The 16,920-nt window shown below is 34.9% G+C and overlaps 1 protein-coding gene across 24 annotated transcripts in view; it reads right to left on the bottom strand.

Moving 5' to 3' along the window:
• Pard3 (par-3 family cell polarity regulator) overlaps nucleotides 1-16,920 on the bottom strand; it is a 667,456-nt gene that overhangs the window by 207,793 nt on the left and 442,743 nt on the right. For 10 of the 24 annotated variants that reach the window (XM_058580585.1, XM_046448314.2, XM_046448320.2 and 7 more), the window contains 3 exons: nucleotides 14,448-14,599; nucleotides 13,363-13,407; nucleotides 8,554-8,781 (listed from right to left, as the gene is read on the bottom strand). In XM_058580585.1, coding sequence (XP_058436568.1) covers nucleotides 8,554-8,781; nucleotides 13,363-13,407; nucleotides 14,448-14,599 — 425 coding nt within the window. The remainder of the gene's footprint in view (nucleotides 1-8,553; nucleotides 8,782-13,362; nucleotides 13,408-14,447; nucleotides 14,600-16,920) is intronic. The other 14 variants (XM_058580588.1, XM_046448326.2, XM_046448325.2 and 11 more) reach the window with 4 other exon arrangements.

The following is a 16,920-nucleotide window of genomic DNA, read 5'->3' on the forward strand; positions in this document are numbered from 1 at the left end:
CAGAATGTTGAGCTCTTGGCAAGGGAAACAGGTTTTTCTGAACACCAAATGTAATAATGATAGTAATAATAAGAAGAAGCAGCAGCAGCAGCAACTAGCATGAAACATGAAAACTTGAGAACCTTTTATACTAATATCATAGGATGGGAATAATAATTAATATGATAAAGAACCAAGTGTATGACCATGAATGGAGAAGGAGAAGAAAAAGTCAGTTGATATTTAGTCGGGTCCTACAGAAGGGGTTTCAAAGTAGGAGAAAAATTCAAATTCATGACACCTAAGATGGCCTACTCTATTTTAGACTTGTTACATTTTATTTTTAATTTTCTTTTAGTTATACATGGCACAATATCTTTATTTTGTTTATTTATTTTTATGTGGTGCTGAGGATCGAACCCAGTGCCTCACATATGCAAGGCAAGTGCTCTGTCACTGAGCCACAATCCCAGCTCTAGAATTGAATTTTAAAATAATCTCTCAATACATATGGATAGAGGGACAAAAACACTAGGATTATTCTTCCAAAGGGTTATTATTACTAAGTCACTTTTGTTCACTTTCACTCTGCATTCTAAACTTCTCTCTAATCCAGTCTCCCATATAAATTAGGTAGAAAGCTCCTAAAGGTAATGGTAGGATGTAACCTGTATTATTCCCTTCTTCCAACACAATGTTGCAGAACAGGAACAAGGAGGTCACACCCTCTGTTTTATGAATGCTTGCATATTTGCTTTTGGTTCCCAAATGATTTTTACATTTAAATGATGGTACACCATGGATGTGTTCTGCCCAGTGAGATAATGTATAATGGTACTGAAGGCTTTCCTTTCAACAGTTGAGACCAAATGGAATGTTCATAATAATCAAAATGCTAACACTCATAACTCTATTGCAATTGCCATTTAAAATTTTATTCTATGCAAGGTGTGGGTTTAATGTCAACAAGACACAAAACATTATTTATTGTGTTAAAGAGATTCCAGTCCACTGATAAGAAACAAACAATATAAACACATACAGATATAATCCAAAAGTGAATAGCTATCAATACTCTTACTTTTGTTTTTTCCTTTTTGAGAAATCAGAACCCCTATCTCCCCAAATCCCCAGTATTTTTTAATTACTATGAAATATAATTCATATTGAGGGATCTCCAGACATTTCTTTATGTTAAAATACTTTAGCAGGGGCATAGCTCAGTGGTAGAGAACTGGCTGAGCATGCAAAAGGCCCTGGGTTTGATCCCAAGACACCCCCACCCGTAAAAAAAAAAAAAACAACAAAATCTCTATTTAAATAGTCTCAGATGCCACTTTATATAATCCAGGGCTTTAGAAAGTCAAGGGGAAATTAGATTGTTCAGGAAAATGTGTAAAATGCACAGTGTTAAGTGATAGTGTAAACAGTGTAAAATGCACACAGAGGTGCTGAGGCCATGTACATGGACTATGAGAAGATCTACTTATGGATAGTGTGTGATGTGAGCAAGAAGGAGCCACCCTGCTGGAGGGATGGTGAGAATAAGTGTGCAATTACAGAGCTTTCTGAGCAAATACAGAGGCAGGAGAACCAGTCAGGAAATTCTAACTTCAGATATTAAATAATGAGGGTTCAGGCTAGATTGAAAAGAAGGATGATTATAAAATAAAATAAATTTTAAAAAAAGAAAAGAAGGAGTAAAATTAGATTTCATGAGAAAAAATTAAGAATGCTTGGTAATGGAGTGGTTACAGAGTGAGATGATAATTCCGGTTTTCTGAGCCTGGAAGTGATAATGAAAGAAATCACATCAACATCATCTATCTTTATGTATACGATGCTAAGTGTGTAAATGCAGTTTCTTCTTTTTCTCTTCCACTGCCAAGTGTCATTACTTACCTAGATTATTCCATTACTATTATATAAGTGATCTTCTTGCCACCAACACTGCTACTTGCTTTCCCTTCCCCCAATAATCCATCCTCAAATCCATGGTCACCAAAATCATATTCTTTTACTTTAAATTCTTCAAAAGCTTTTAAAGGTCTTCAGGATAAAATGTAAACAATTTATATTAGGCTATGATCCACTGTCTACATACATCTTAAATCTCATTCCTCACTATGATCTCACAGGTACCATATATACCATCCCAAGAGAACTTGGAACTACAGAAATCTAGAGATGGTCCCCATTCCACATGTTCCATATAGCCCCTCTTCACCCAGTTGAAGACTCTCAAACAGTAGTGCTGGACTGAAGCAATATCTCTCTGGGAAACCTTCTCCACATCTGCATCTACTTCCTTCTCTACCTGATTTCCACACTGGCTAGGCGGGTGGCCCACCCTTTGATGCCATAACAACCTGTACACTACTATTACACTCAACCACACAGCTTATCAAGAGTTGGTTACCACTGGGTTGGATTGCTCCTGGACCCTCAGGAACTTATAGCCAAAATATCAGACCATAGGTGCCCTGTCTCATTAATACATGCTTAAATACTTAAGTAATATTAATTAGTATAATGGGATATCCCATTTGGAAGATTGCTCAGATATTCTAGAAAATCACAGGAATTCAAACCAAAAAAGATGCATTCTAACTGTAATTTTGGTCAAATATTTAAATATTTTCCTCTAAATAAAAAAGGTTATAAATGAGGATTCTATTATTCACACACCTTAGATATGATTTTTCACTGCATTTTAGCTTAAGTTACTTTTAATCTGGAAAAAAAATTAAGGAAGAGCTTTCACTACTTCATACACACATGCAGACTGCACTCAGAAACTTCCTAAAAACAAAATCAAAGCTCCTTTTCTTAAACGGAAGGCAATGTTTAAAACTACAAGTTAGCATAAAATGATAGTATATATTCTTCTTCTTTTTTTTTTTTTTTGGTACTGGGGATTGAACACAGGGGTAGTCGACCACTGAGCCACATCCCAGCCCTATTTTGTATTTTATTTAAAGACAGATTCTCAATGAGTTGCTTAGTGCCTCCCTGTTGCTGAGGCTGGCTTTGAACTTGCGATTCTCCTGTCATAGTCTCCAGAGCCGCTGGGATTACAGGCATGTGCCACTGTACCCGGCCCTATATTACTTTTTTTTTTTTACATTTCAGAACATTCAACTAACTGCTAAATGGATTAACTGAAGGGAGTAATTCATAAGATGCTTTGACTTTGGAACGTAAATCCTGAATTCTTTCACAGTAATTTTAATCTAAATAGATTCTGCTTTTGATAAAATTAGACTTAGTTTGTATTGTTTTTTTTTTTCCAAATATTTGATGACAAAAGGGGCAGCATACTGAGAAGTAAAAAAAAAAATCTTAAGTTTTATCAAATGCAATGTGCTATTATGTAGCTAATAAAACAACAAAATTCCCCTAGTAGTTCTCATATTACCTGATTTAATAATGTAAATTTAGTTTCTTCCAATCTCATATTGTAAGACTAAATTATGCATGTTTTAGAGAAAGGCTTTTCTACCTCCGAAGAGAACTACATGAAAACAAGGCAAGCTACTTGAAAGCAGTATGTCCATCTTTGCAAGACAAAGTTTTTCATATTTAAAGTTCTGAATATGACATATCTTAAAATCAATATTTGGTTCTGTTATATTTCATCAACTCAAATCCAAAAAGCTGTTACTAAATTAATAATAGGGATTATAGTTTCTGGCAATTTTTAATTATGAATAAAGAGATTATATTTTTAAAAAAAGGAAACAAAGCAATGTTACTGCATGCATTTTCTTGGTAGCAACAGAACTGATTTATTGTGGGGGATACAGAAGCTGCTTGCTGAGAGCCAGGCTGGGTGTATAATTTGCATAGAAGAAGGAGCAGATTGTAGATGCCCTGACCTGTCAAACACAGGTAGGGCCTCAGAGATAATGGGTCCCAGAATACAAAGCTCCATCTTGATCCAGACAGACACACACAACATGGAGAGGCCAGATGGATTAAATGAGAGACACAAACGCTGGCTTCTGCCATCTCTGCAGGAAGAACGTAAGTGCTACAGAAGATGACAGATACCAGATACCACATGGATCCCGCCCCAGTCTCTTGGCCCCCAGTGTGGTGCCTCTGCCATGATTTCAGCACTGTGGAGAAGAGGCAAGCCTGTGCAGCACCATGAAATGCAGTCACTGGGGACGTGCTCGATCGAGTTGACGAGAACAATCAACCATGCCTCTGTGTGCATCTCTCTAGTAAAGACGAAACATACCAGTAGAAAACAAGAGACTGGATCAGTCTGGGACTTTCTGCTCCTCGCCAACTGTTCTCCACTACCTGTTAGTAGCTTTTCATCAACAGCCCACTCTCCACGACAGCATTTGCAGGATGCACTGTGTCCTTGAAGACGTCTGTCTAACCAAAAGACTCCTCAGACAATGGTCCTCTTTTCAGAATAGTGGTGATATGGCATTTTAACTTCAACAGGTGACCAGAACTGAATCACAGCACAGAAAAAGAACCTTCTGACCCAGTATCTCACAGAGGGCAAACAGTGGAGGGCCTGTTGCTGACGCATAGGTGTAAAAAAGTGAGATTGCAAGAACAGGGTCCAGTGATGGAAAGGGTCCAGACCCATGGCAAAAGCTTGAACAGACATGAAAAGGATGTCACTTGGGAAAACAGAGGAGGAGTTAATGGAGCCAGCTGGCCTTGCTCACAACCCTGAGACATAAAAGGCATTTTGTCTCTCGTCATCATGACCACCAGCACTAAGGGCACCCTTGATTATTTGTTTGCTTGTCTGGTTTTTCTTTTTTTTCAAACAAACTTTATTTATTTTTATGTGGTTTTGAGGATGGAACCCAGTACCTCACACATGCGAGGCAAGTGCTCCACCACAGAGCCACAACCCCATTCCCGGCTTGTCTGTTTTTAAGAAAAAGAAAGTTTGCTAAGATGGTGAAGGTCTTGTACATGCAAGGCCCAGTGTAGGATACAACAGGTATAGTGAAATGTCACTGATGACCTATTACAACATATTGAAAGACTTTTTCTGTCCCCCACATTTCTTGCACACCAACAGCAGTTAGCCTGGAGCTTGCTCACTGATTTGACAGACATTCGTGAAACCCTCTGATTTGTCCAGCCCTGGGGCTGGGATTGCAGGATTATAACAGATCTCACAGAAGGTATGAGGGGTTATCAGGTAGGATGTATGTAGGCAAGAAAATGGGTATAGATAATCAGGGAACGTTAAAACAAGAAGCAACCTCAAGAACAATCTAAACTAACTAAGTAAGAACTTGTTAAATTTTTTCCTAAAAACTGCAAACCATAGATTTTAAAATCTAAAATTTATAAAGAACTCCAATGCATAAAAGCAAACCAAAAGCAACTGTTAGGGCTGGGGTTGTGGCAGTAGAGCACTCGCCTAGCATGTGAGAGATGCTAGGTTAGATTCTCAGCACCACATAAAAGTAAGTAAATAAAATAAAGGTATTGTATTCAACTACAAAAAAAAAAGCAACTGTTAAGGCAGAGGAGTGATAATGGCAGGTCGTGGGATAAAGTTCAGGGCCTCCTCCATGCCCCCAAATTAGGAAGTACCTCTCCTGACCAGAGGTCATATCACACAGTATGAAAATCAGTGACCCTGTTATCCAAATCTATGGTTTTACAAATGAGGAAATTAAAGCTCAAGGGTTTAAGTAGTTTGACCCAAATCCCAACCTTGTTAGGAGACTGTAGATTATCATAGGATTCCTCTTTGAAATTCCTCATTCCATCTATTAATATGCCAACATTATTAGCTGTAAACATTTGAAATTTATAATAGTTGCTTTTTGCTTGCCATATCTAAATAACAGCAGACTGATCTGAGAATTAATATTAATGACAGGACTTGTGAAAAATATAGCATTTTGTGGCACGTTTCAGCGCACCTGCCACAGGTGTTTTTCTAGTTCTTATCCAGAAGTGCATGTTTGTCTATTTCCTCTTTTGTTTTTCATTTGGAGATAAGTAAGTGAATGATTTTAGCATACTGTTATTTCCATTAAGAATCTGTTATTTAATCCAGGTGTGGTGAAGCAAACCTGTAATTCTGGCAACTCAGGAGCCAGAGGCAGGAGAATCACAAGTTTAAGGCTAACCTCAGCAATCTAGTAGGCCCTAAGCAACTACTGAGGCCCTGTGTCAGAACAAAAAATTGAAAATGGCTGTAGATGTGGCTTGGTAGTTAAATAACCCTGAATTCAATCCCCATCATAAAAAACAAAATAAACAAACAAACAAACACTATTTAGCATTTTAAAATAAAGTATATATGCTGATAAAAGCAGATGTTCATCCTAGTGGAAAACTCTGGAAGCTGTCCCTGTAGAATTAAGAACTACTATGGATGAATGTCCCCCAAAGGTTCACTTATTAATGGCATGGTCCCCAAGGTGGTGCTATTGGGAGGTAGTAGAATCTTTTCGATATGGGACTTTATGAGGATGTGCCATCAAGGGCAATTGTAAACTAATCTCTTGGTATCTTTCGGCTTCCACTTTGCTCCACTTTACACTCCCCACCATTGCCAGGCAGCATCCTCACCAGAGGCTCAAAGCACTAGGGCTACCTAATCTCAGACTGAAACCTGCAAAAATGAGAGCTACATGACCCTTTTCTTTGTATACGTTAAATGCATCAAGCATATCATCACAATAATATGAAGCTGGCTAACACAAAAATGGAACATGTATTCAATCTCCTATCTAAAATGAGTGACTTATGAGAAAACTGAACTTTATCAGGGAACTTAAATAACATTTTAATCAGAACAAGAAAAAAGTTCAAAATCACATAAACTATAAATTCTAAAATATAGCTAAAGTACTATATTTTTTATTCAGTTTAAACCCAGAAAAGACAAGTAAAATCTCTAAGTGTCAAGTAATACAGATTAATGAGGCAAGAAATCATTACAAAAGGAGAAAACTCAATAGGGTCAAAAGCTCTTATGACTCAGGATCTTGGAGACCAGAATTGGCAGCTAAAACAGGAAATAAGTTCTTCATTTGGCAAGAATAGGCAGCATATATATGAAACCATTGGCTGATTATAGTGAAAAAAATGTCCAGATTTAGATGAAGAATTAGGCAGAGGCGGGGGAAAATGCAGCAATCCTTTTGCTAAGTTTTATTTGCATGTAACAGTATGGCAGAAATATTTATCTTCCCAAACACATTATATGTTACAGGCAAAATTATATAATTTTGCTTTCAATCTCCTGAGAATGTGTTCTTTTTAATTTAAAATTCCTTTTCCCCACTACAATATTACTTAGACATGTGTGATAAGAAATGGTTTACTCAAATGTTAAAAAGAAAGTGATTCACAATCCAAAAAATTATCTCTGCTCTCTGGAATAATTTTGGGCTTCAGGGCCTCCAACTTTTCTCTAAGAAAGAGTTATATGGATAAAATCACATTTAATTTTAAGAAAAGTAAAATGTAAATTATTAGTAATGAACAATATCAATTAATCAATAACTTTTACCATTAAAAATCTCTAAGAACTTTCCCTTTAAGTAAATACATTAGTAGATTTAAATGGAATGGTTATTTTTTTAAAAAAATAAACATTGAAGGATAAGGATAACTTGCGTGAAGCATTTTTTAAAAAATATAAGCATTTTTTTTTCCTCAATAGAAAACCATTCAATCAACTTGCTTAAACTATCTTGTCTTTTGGAAATACAAACACATACACAAATAAATTCTGCTAGTTTAGTTCAAGTAAAGCAATAGTAACAAAAATATGCTTTTAAGATCATTATTATACATATTCACTGGTACTATTACCTTATAGACACTATACACCAGTGACTGTCAAACATTTGGTCTCCAGATAAAATCAGACCCCTAATAATGATTAAGAACGCCAAACAATTTTTTTCTGTATGTGAATTATACCTACCAATATGTATTGGTTTAAAAATGAGACAGCTTTAGAATATAAATTTTTAAAAAGTTGGGCACAATGGGGCAAACCTGTAATTCCAGCTTCTTGGGAAGCTAAGGCAGGAGGATCACAAAGTTTTAGGTCAGACTTGGCAACTTAGTGAAATCTTGCCCCAAAATTAAGATATAAAATGGACTGGGGATATAGCTTAATGGTAAAGGGCTCTGGTTCAATCCCTAAAGCCCAAAAATAAAAATATAAAAAAAAGAGAAATCAATTCATAGTAATCGAAATTACATTTTCACAAAAATAACTATATTATTTAAAAGGAATCTGAGAACAATGCTGTTCTATATTTTTCTTCAAATTTTCATTTTATTACCAACTGAAGAGAAATGATCTTATCTGACACTACATTCAGTCTAATGCAATATCACATGGCATATGTCCCTAGAAAACCCCACTCTATACTAGAGAAAGAATGAGGGTAAAAGGGTAAATGATCATTTTTTATTATGAAAATAGTTTAGATCAGGGAGGTCACCCTGAAGAATGTTAGGAACCCCCAAGAGTTGCCTGAAGCACACTTTAAGATCCAGAGCTCTAAAGAGCCAATTGTAACTGGTATTCTTTAGCCATTATAAACTTACATGTCTCCATGCCTTCATCATCATCATCGATGGCAGGTTTATCATAAGACTTGTCAATAGCAGCTCTGAAGCTCTCATTGCATCCCCTTCCTCGGATTATGCGCGGCCGTGGGCGATGGAAAGGAATATCCCCATTCAAAGTCACCTCAGCTACTGCTGTCTGCAGACTCTCCAGTGAGCTTGACTTCTTCAGACCCAGGGAAGGTCCCACATCCCTGCTGGGAGAGCCTTGAAGATTCAAAAAAACAAAATGTTAGTTAGAGGTACGGGAATATTAGATACCAAAATACCTATGCATTCTAGAAAACTTCTGGGATATGGGTCATTTGCTCAATGATGAGCACTAAAATGTGAATGATAAAATAACTAAATAAAGTAATCATTACTAATTTTCATTTTTCCCAAGTTTATATATTTAATTGTGTGTGTGTGTGTGTTTCTGTATTTCCACTAGGGAACAGTCTAAGTTTCAAGTTTCCATTTTTATCTGAACAGATAAAATTTTTGTCAAATCATTTTGCTCCGGATAATATAAATAATCTAAATGAACCAGAATAACCAAGAATCTCATTTTAAAATGCAGAGGTTATAAAAGGTCAAGTAACTGAGAGTAAGCTTTTAAACTCAACTGAAATCATTTTCTGGAAATATAAAGTCATTTACAGCAGAAGTTAATACATTTATACCAATGAGCTTCACTGAGACCCCTTCCCATGGATAAATACAGATATACAACCTGTCACCAGTACAATTAGAACAATCTAGCACCAGGTAGAATTTATTACAATTTTCCTAATACTAAAAAACAAGACTGTTCTAGTGAAAGAGCAGCCCAAGACTGTAAAAGAAACAAATTTTGATGTGAGGGCTCTCTCTCAGAAGCAGGGAAAGGAAGTGAGATCAGAGGGCTGGAAGTGAGTGCTTACATCTCCAGGCCTGGGAATACTACCTGTTTGAAAAACATGTGAGGGACAGAAGGAAGATGACTTAGCAATTACCAAGAAAATTTCAGCAGGATGGCAGGGGACAATTCAGGGAATTAACAATTTGGCTCTATTTCTTGAAGATCCAGGGCAGAAAGGCCTGAGATAATACCAATAGTACCCAGGTTTAGAAGGCAATCAGAACTGATTTCTTTAACCAGGTAAGACAGCCTCATCCATCACTGCCTGACCTGGCACTCAAAGGTAGACTAATTTAGCCTCTACATGGCTGAAACACCAGCTCTGCACCACCACCTGGGCAATCCAGGTTACAGAACTGGTTCTTCACTTATCCTGTTAGAAAGACAGATGAAAAAAAAAGGGGAAGGGAGGAGAAACTAAATAGTTTATCCTCTACATGGGGTCATCAGACCATATGTTGATCAATAATTAAGGAGTAGCCTTGTCATGTTACTATCTCGAAGACAAATAGTTGTGACGTGTGCTTTTCATAGCTCAGAGTATAATACAGAATGAAAATTAAATTGAGAGTATCAAATTGAGAATTCTCTTTTTTATATTCATTTGTTTTATCTTTTACTTCATTTTCACAATGGTGTTAGTTGTTTCAAGTAAGAACAGATTGTTGAAAATTTAATTATATACAGAAAGGCAGACATGACTCTAAAGATGAAATGATATTCTATATGTTATCATGCTTGGGAGAAAATGACAGTATGTGTAGCTTTCCCAATGCATCTTTGTATGTTTCACATGAAATATTTCAAGAAGATCAATCTTACTTTTTATCTTCATATTATTATAATTTTTGGCAAATACATTTTCTAAATTAATCATAAAAGTTATATCACAGCAAAGAAAATGAATTTTCTTCCAAAGAACTAAACAAAAGGTAAGAAATAAAATAAAGGGGGAATCATATCTGCCAGAAATATTTACTTTTAAATTTCCTAGCATTAGTATTTGGAAAATCTTTTTTTAAAATAAATTATACCTTTAAATTTTCATAATTTTCTGTCTGTATTTGGGTTCTATAAAACATGTATTAGACAAATATTTGATGTTTTCTTGGGTTCATCAAAGACGTGTTTATATGAATGCATATGTGTGTATTTGAAGCTCTAAAATTTCATGTTGTAGGTAAGGATTATCACAAAAATATCATTTTAACTAAATATAATAAGCTTAGCTGAGGTTTCAGTGAATGTACTCAAAGCAACAAAACTATAATAATGAACTTCATAACTGGTATGAATATGTATTGAAACTGAGTGTCCCTCAGCATAAACACAGGAAATTCTGCAAAGAAAAATAATGGTGAAAGTAAAATTAAATAAGCAATAAAAATTTTTAAGTGGGATTAGGAGTAGAGGTCCATGGTACAGCATGTGCTTAGGATGTATGAGGCCCTGGGTTTAATCCCTAGTACCCTCCTCTCCCAAAAATTTATCAGTGTGACTCAGCATTTTACCTATTTAATTTTTTTCCTTAAATTCATAACAGTATGATACAAAATTTTAGCAAAGTATTGATAATGGTAGATGGTTGATACTGGGTTTGTGGGAGGGAGGTCAATCAACTGCCCTCTCTGCATTTACATATGGTTGATATTCTTTAAAATAAACAGTTACATAAAAGATCAACTCTATAATGTGTCACTGTATGACAGGGACTGGCAAATCAAGGGCCAAACCTGAAAAATTTCACTGGAACGTATGCCCACACCCATTTATTATTTCACTGTCTACAACTACTTTCAAACCCTCGATCTGGGAATAAAGAATGAAATCACAATCATATTTTCTTCTCTATATCTGTTTTGTTTTGTTTGCATTCCTGTGGATCTAACTCAGGGCCTTGCATGTGCTAGGCAAACACTACACCACTGAGTTATATCCCAGCCTTAGATCTGTTTCTCTATTTCTACTTATTACTACCCCTCTTGCCAAAAATCAATGAAAAAAAAACTCAAAAACAGTGACTAATGTCTTTTGCAAGGGTCAAAGGAAAATTGAATTCAGTTTTCATTAGGAAAGGCTTAGAACAAGACAGATGATCTATGCTAAAATGCAATTACAACTCTCCCCAAAACCCTTGGACAAGAATAAAATCATGATAATCTTGAAAATTCAAATGAAATGAAGAAAGAAAAATAACTAAAAACGTGTTTACTAAAATTGGGTGGAAAAAACCCAGGTTAAAAGTTTTATTAATGTAGATCTAAAACCAATAGCCCAAAAGGCACTTTGATATCTACATAATAATTTTTTGTCAAGACTTTCCAATTTATTTTGGTAAAAAAGATTGCAGATAGTACAGAAAAATGTTCTTTTCATCTAGGATATGATATTTTAAAAGACAAAAAAATGTTTTGATCAGATAATAAAATTTGCCTATTTACTGGGAAAGTTACATAATGCTTTCAGTTGAAGTCTGGATATCATTATTTTTAAAATTACAATAAATTGTTCTTTTCCTTGTAGTAGCTTTGACCTGGTTACATTAAATATTTTCCCTATTTTACTTAATTGGCAAAATCATGTCCTTTAGCTAGAGGAGTTCAACAGGGTTTTTTAGTAACATTAACTTAGACAAGGGCTACTTCTTTAAAAATACTAACAACTTCAAAAACTAATTTCCCATTTTACATATGTAAGCTATCAAATAATGTTTTTCTTTAGTCCTGCTTTAAAATTTCAGTAAATTTTATATTTGATAAAAAAATAACTAGTTAGTAAGGGCTGAGTTTATAATTAATTGCCTTGCAATACAGTTAATCTTATGATTTATTGAACGTAATTTTTATAATCTATCTTTTACTCTACAGAACATGATAACTCCAACCACGTCCACAATAATCTTTACATATGTATGTGGGATACACATTTTTTCAAGCAGGCTAAAACTAATTACTACTGCAGGTTAAAGGTGAATTAAAGCTAATTAGTGCTAAGTGATGTAACTCAATTATCCTGGATCTAGAATAATTAAAACATGATTCCAACTTATAATAATGAAACACAAGTGCTCAATTGAACAAAGCACATTCCTTAAACTATATTTAAAGACTTTCCTCCGCTTTTTTTTTCATATAACAACATAAAATGTACAACATAAAACCCAGTTCAATATAATCCACTATTTCTATGAAATGGCCTAGCAGTGTTTTTTATAAGCAATTAATTTAGAACAAGTTCACAAAGACATGGAGCCAATATGCATTATATTGTCTACTCCAATGCAAGTTAACTGTAAATTAATCCAAACATCCAAAAAAGAACCAAGGTTTTCTTAGTGATCAAAGATAGCAACCATGTACAGTTTCCTGTAGTAAAAAATGTTTATATTGGTAATGTTATCTTTCAAATCAAAATCACCACTTTGAAAATTGGATGTAACCTAGACATCACATAAATTACTTAAAAACTTAACAGATTCTACCATAGAGAACAAGTTTTCTTAAATGAGGATAAAACATTCCTACACAATAATTAGAAAAATCTAGGAACTAGGTGTGGCAGCATATGAATATAGCCCCAGCTACTGAAGAGGTTAAGGATGAAGTCTGCGTGAGCCCAGGAGTTCAACAGACTGTGGACCCCATCTCAAAAAATGAAGAAAATCTAGATTGTTTCTAACATTGTAAATGCACTATATTGCATTTCCATTTAGTATGTATACCACTGATGAATCTGTCCTAAGAGAAAATTTTTCCTTTATTATACAATTTGATTTCCCACAATGAAAACATCTGTACAAGACTGGAATACTTATGTTTACACGCAATATGATTGGCAGCTCTATAACTGCGATAAGCTCCTTGGATCACTGTTTCTATGGCAACAGCCTAACTGTCCATTCTTACCTGCTTTCTGGTCATCCACTGTATTGAGTTTAGTCTCGTCAGCTACTGTTAAAAGGTAAATGTATAATGGTTAGCCCAGTTAGTCCCCAGCCCAACATGCTTCAACCATTCCCAGATCTTTACAGTTAGGTGACAATTCTTAGGTAATATTTCATGCAAATAATATGAAACATCAAGCAAACATTCATAATCAAAAATAAAAGGAGAAAAAAAAAGCAGTGTCTCCATGCAATATGCCAGTCATTTCATTTCACAGACGTGTGTTATTTATATGTTAGCATATCATAATTAGCCAAGGCAATGCATCGCCAAATTTTTCTTATATGCATCTGATAAATTAATGCTTTTAGTCTTGAAGTACAAACAGCCAGAGAACGGTATAAGGCACACTTGATTAACAATTTTTTTTAAATCATTCACTTTACAAATTTAATTATTATTATTTTTTTTGTGGATTTGGATTTAAAAAGAGACACTACCTGATTGGTGTCTGATTGAACAATTATTGTTATTTTCCTCCTCTCATTTGCTCTCATTACTTTCTACAATAAATATCCTCTCAAATTATTATTATTAATTTGATTAAATGTCTTAATTCTCAAAACACAAAGAGGTTCTATTAAATAAACCTTAAAGGATAGCAATGAAAGGAAGATATCATAAAGTACCAAATTCCAGACATGGATTGAGATAATGGTTTCTCTCCAAAATTTTTGTCTTCTGGTCAAACATCCCACAACAAACCAAATACAATTTCAATTAAATTGTTTTTTAAATAGCCAAAAGTGTTAAAAACATTTCAGATTTAAAAATGAAGATACAGGAATATAGCATGATATGCCCATGTGCTTGTTTCCTTTCTCATAAGAAAACATATTACCATATTGCATATTATGAAAACATGCCACTTAGGAGTAATATAGTTATCTCAAACTCAGAGGAAAACTAATTTTTGCCAAATTGCCACATTTCACATTTATTTTCTTTATTGCTCAAAGTAAACAGACATGTGTTTGGGACTACCAATTTTATCCTGAAAGCATCTAAACCTTATTTAGATAAAGATTCATGGAGATTGTACTCACTACCTAAATCCATGCTTTTTGATTTTCGCGTTTTAACGAAATCCAATTGACTGGCATCTGAAAATTGCTTTGTGCGTTTTTCTGACATACTCTGGCGTCCAAATCCTTCCCGTTGAAAAGCAAGTACTGGATCAACATCTGGACTCAAAGAGCTGGTATGAAAAGAAAGATAAACATAAAAGTATTTACTAAAAATAGAAGACATCAAATTGAAGAAAATTTATACATACTTTGTGTGTATAAGAAGGTATATGCATATAATTGTGTATGTGTGTATTTATCAAAACAATTTAAGCTGAATGACACTAATGAAGTTTATTAATAAAACTGTGGCTGAAATAGGTGGTGATGGAAATATACAAAATTAATTTAACATCCAGAGTCTATCTGTGAATTTTCTCCTTTACCTTTCTGTTTTTTCACTCTGTTTGACAAATCACTATTTCTAAGTGATTATTAACAAAGAAGGGTTAAGTGCAGGCATGGTGGTACACACCTGTAGTCTCACAGGCTGGGCAGCAGGATTGCCAGTTCAAAACAAAGAAGGCAATTTAGTAAAAGACTGTCTCAAAATAAAATTGAAAGGAATTGTAGCTCAGTGGTAAAGCAGCCCTGGGTCCGACACCCAGAACTAAAAAATTTTAAGAAAAGACTAAGGGGTAGGTCAGTGGTAGAGCACTTGCCTAAGAAGCAAGATGCCTTTGGTTCAATTCCCCAGCTCTGAAAAAATAAATAAAAGTAAAAATGAGCCAGATACTGGAAGGATTCAATATTTGAGAAAACCTGGCATATACTACATACATAGACTGACACAAAAAAGTGACCATATAAACTGTAACTGGATAGAAGTTCCAAAAAAAATGTGTCCTCATCCTCTTTTCTGTCTTTATCATGTATTTCTGGAAAAGGGGATAAAAAAAAAAGGAAAAAAAAAAAAACACCTTTATGGGCAGTTTCATGAGGCTATTGTTTCTCTGAAATAGTTAATCAACTAAAAATTCAATAGACCTCTATCAAAACATATCCTGATTAAAGTGTTGTGCTGGGTAGACAAAGGTCAAAATAAGAAGCTAAGTTCATAAGTTCTACAAGTTCATAAGAAAAATACTGTGTAAACTTAAAGCATGAAACAGATGCTGTGGATGCACAGATGAGAGAATTAACAGTATATGAAGGAGTCAGGAAAAGCAAAACTAAGTTTAGATGACATTTGATTTGGGTGGCACCAACTCAGTGGCTCAAATGGAGATGATAGGAAAGCATATGGCAAATCACTGGTAACAAGATATATTCCAAAGTGTTTTTCCAGCGGAAGTGGCTGGAGATGACATTGAATCACTCTCATGTGTAAAAATCTGTGAACATTTTAAAAAGCATCACCAGGTGTTCTAAGCATAGTTCATACCATGGAAATGTTTTTCCCTTAGTATGGACATGCTCAGTAAATAAGTATACCAACTCTCCTTTACAGGGTAGAGCCACCTTACCTATCTGACCAGAGAACACTCCACTAGAGCCAACTAAACATACTGAGGATGTGAGGGGACACTTCCATTAAGTCGGCTGAATTTATGATAGACTTCCATACATTTCTGATGGAAGCAAGCTTCTTTAAGCCTTTATAGCTTTACAAGAATTGTCATTCATACTGGTGAAAGGACAGTGATCTGGTTTGGATGGAATAAAAAACAAATATTTGCTGTGCATAAAATGAGTTTTTAAAGAATAGCTAAACTGAAAGATGTGAAAAGTATGGTACCAGAGAAAAATCTCTACCACTGGGTGAGGGGCCATGTAGTTTTGAACCAATATGCCTTAATATGCTCAACAGGAGAACAGCTTCCTAACCATCTAATAAGATAATTTGAACTTAAGATGAAAGCCCTTTGTAAACTCCTGAACACTGAAGAAAATAAGTTACTATTACCCAATGATAACTATCAGTCTCAAATTATAAAGTAATGCAAATGATGGTGTCCTAAAAACCCACATAAAAGAATTGGACAATCTTTTCCACCAAACACAGAGAGGACCCAAGGGTGAAATACAGGGTGTATGGAACCCAGAATTTAAGGAAGTATTCACTTTCAAGGTCATAGAAGCATAGCATTAACATCTGACAGTGAGCCTTCCTTAAATTTTGCCTCCAGAGCACCTTCTTGCCTCACCCTACCTCGGGTGAAATATACAGAAAAGAGAAGATAAACCCAGAAAGACTAGGAGTTTAATCCAAGGCAAAAACAGTTTTGTTTCACAGTTTTGCAAAATACCATACTCAATAAATGTCATTTTGTTGTTATTCTCCTCTAAATAATTCCGTTTTAAAAACAATATCACATCCCCCCCCCAAAAAAAAAAAACTCTCAATAAATTTGATGTTCCAAGAAGTAGGGTCATGTTTATTTTGAAGTCCCGAGTGCCCCTTTACCTCTACATACTCTGCTCTGGGATAGATGGCTTATAATTTCCAGAG

Source organism: Marmota monax, unplaced genomic scaffold (genome assembly GCF_021218885.2).
Source record: "Marmota monax isolate L192 unplaced genomic scaffold, Marmota_monax_Labrador192_F-V1.1 WCK01_AAM20220418_F8-fsc00066, whole genome shotgun sequence".
Lineage (NCBI taxonomy): Eukaryota > Metazoa > Chordata > Mammalia > Rodentia > Sciuridae > Marmota > Marmota monax.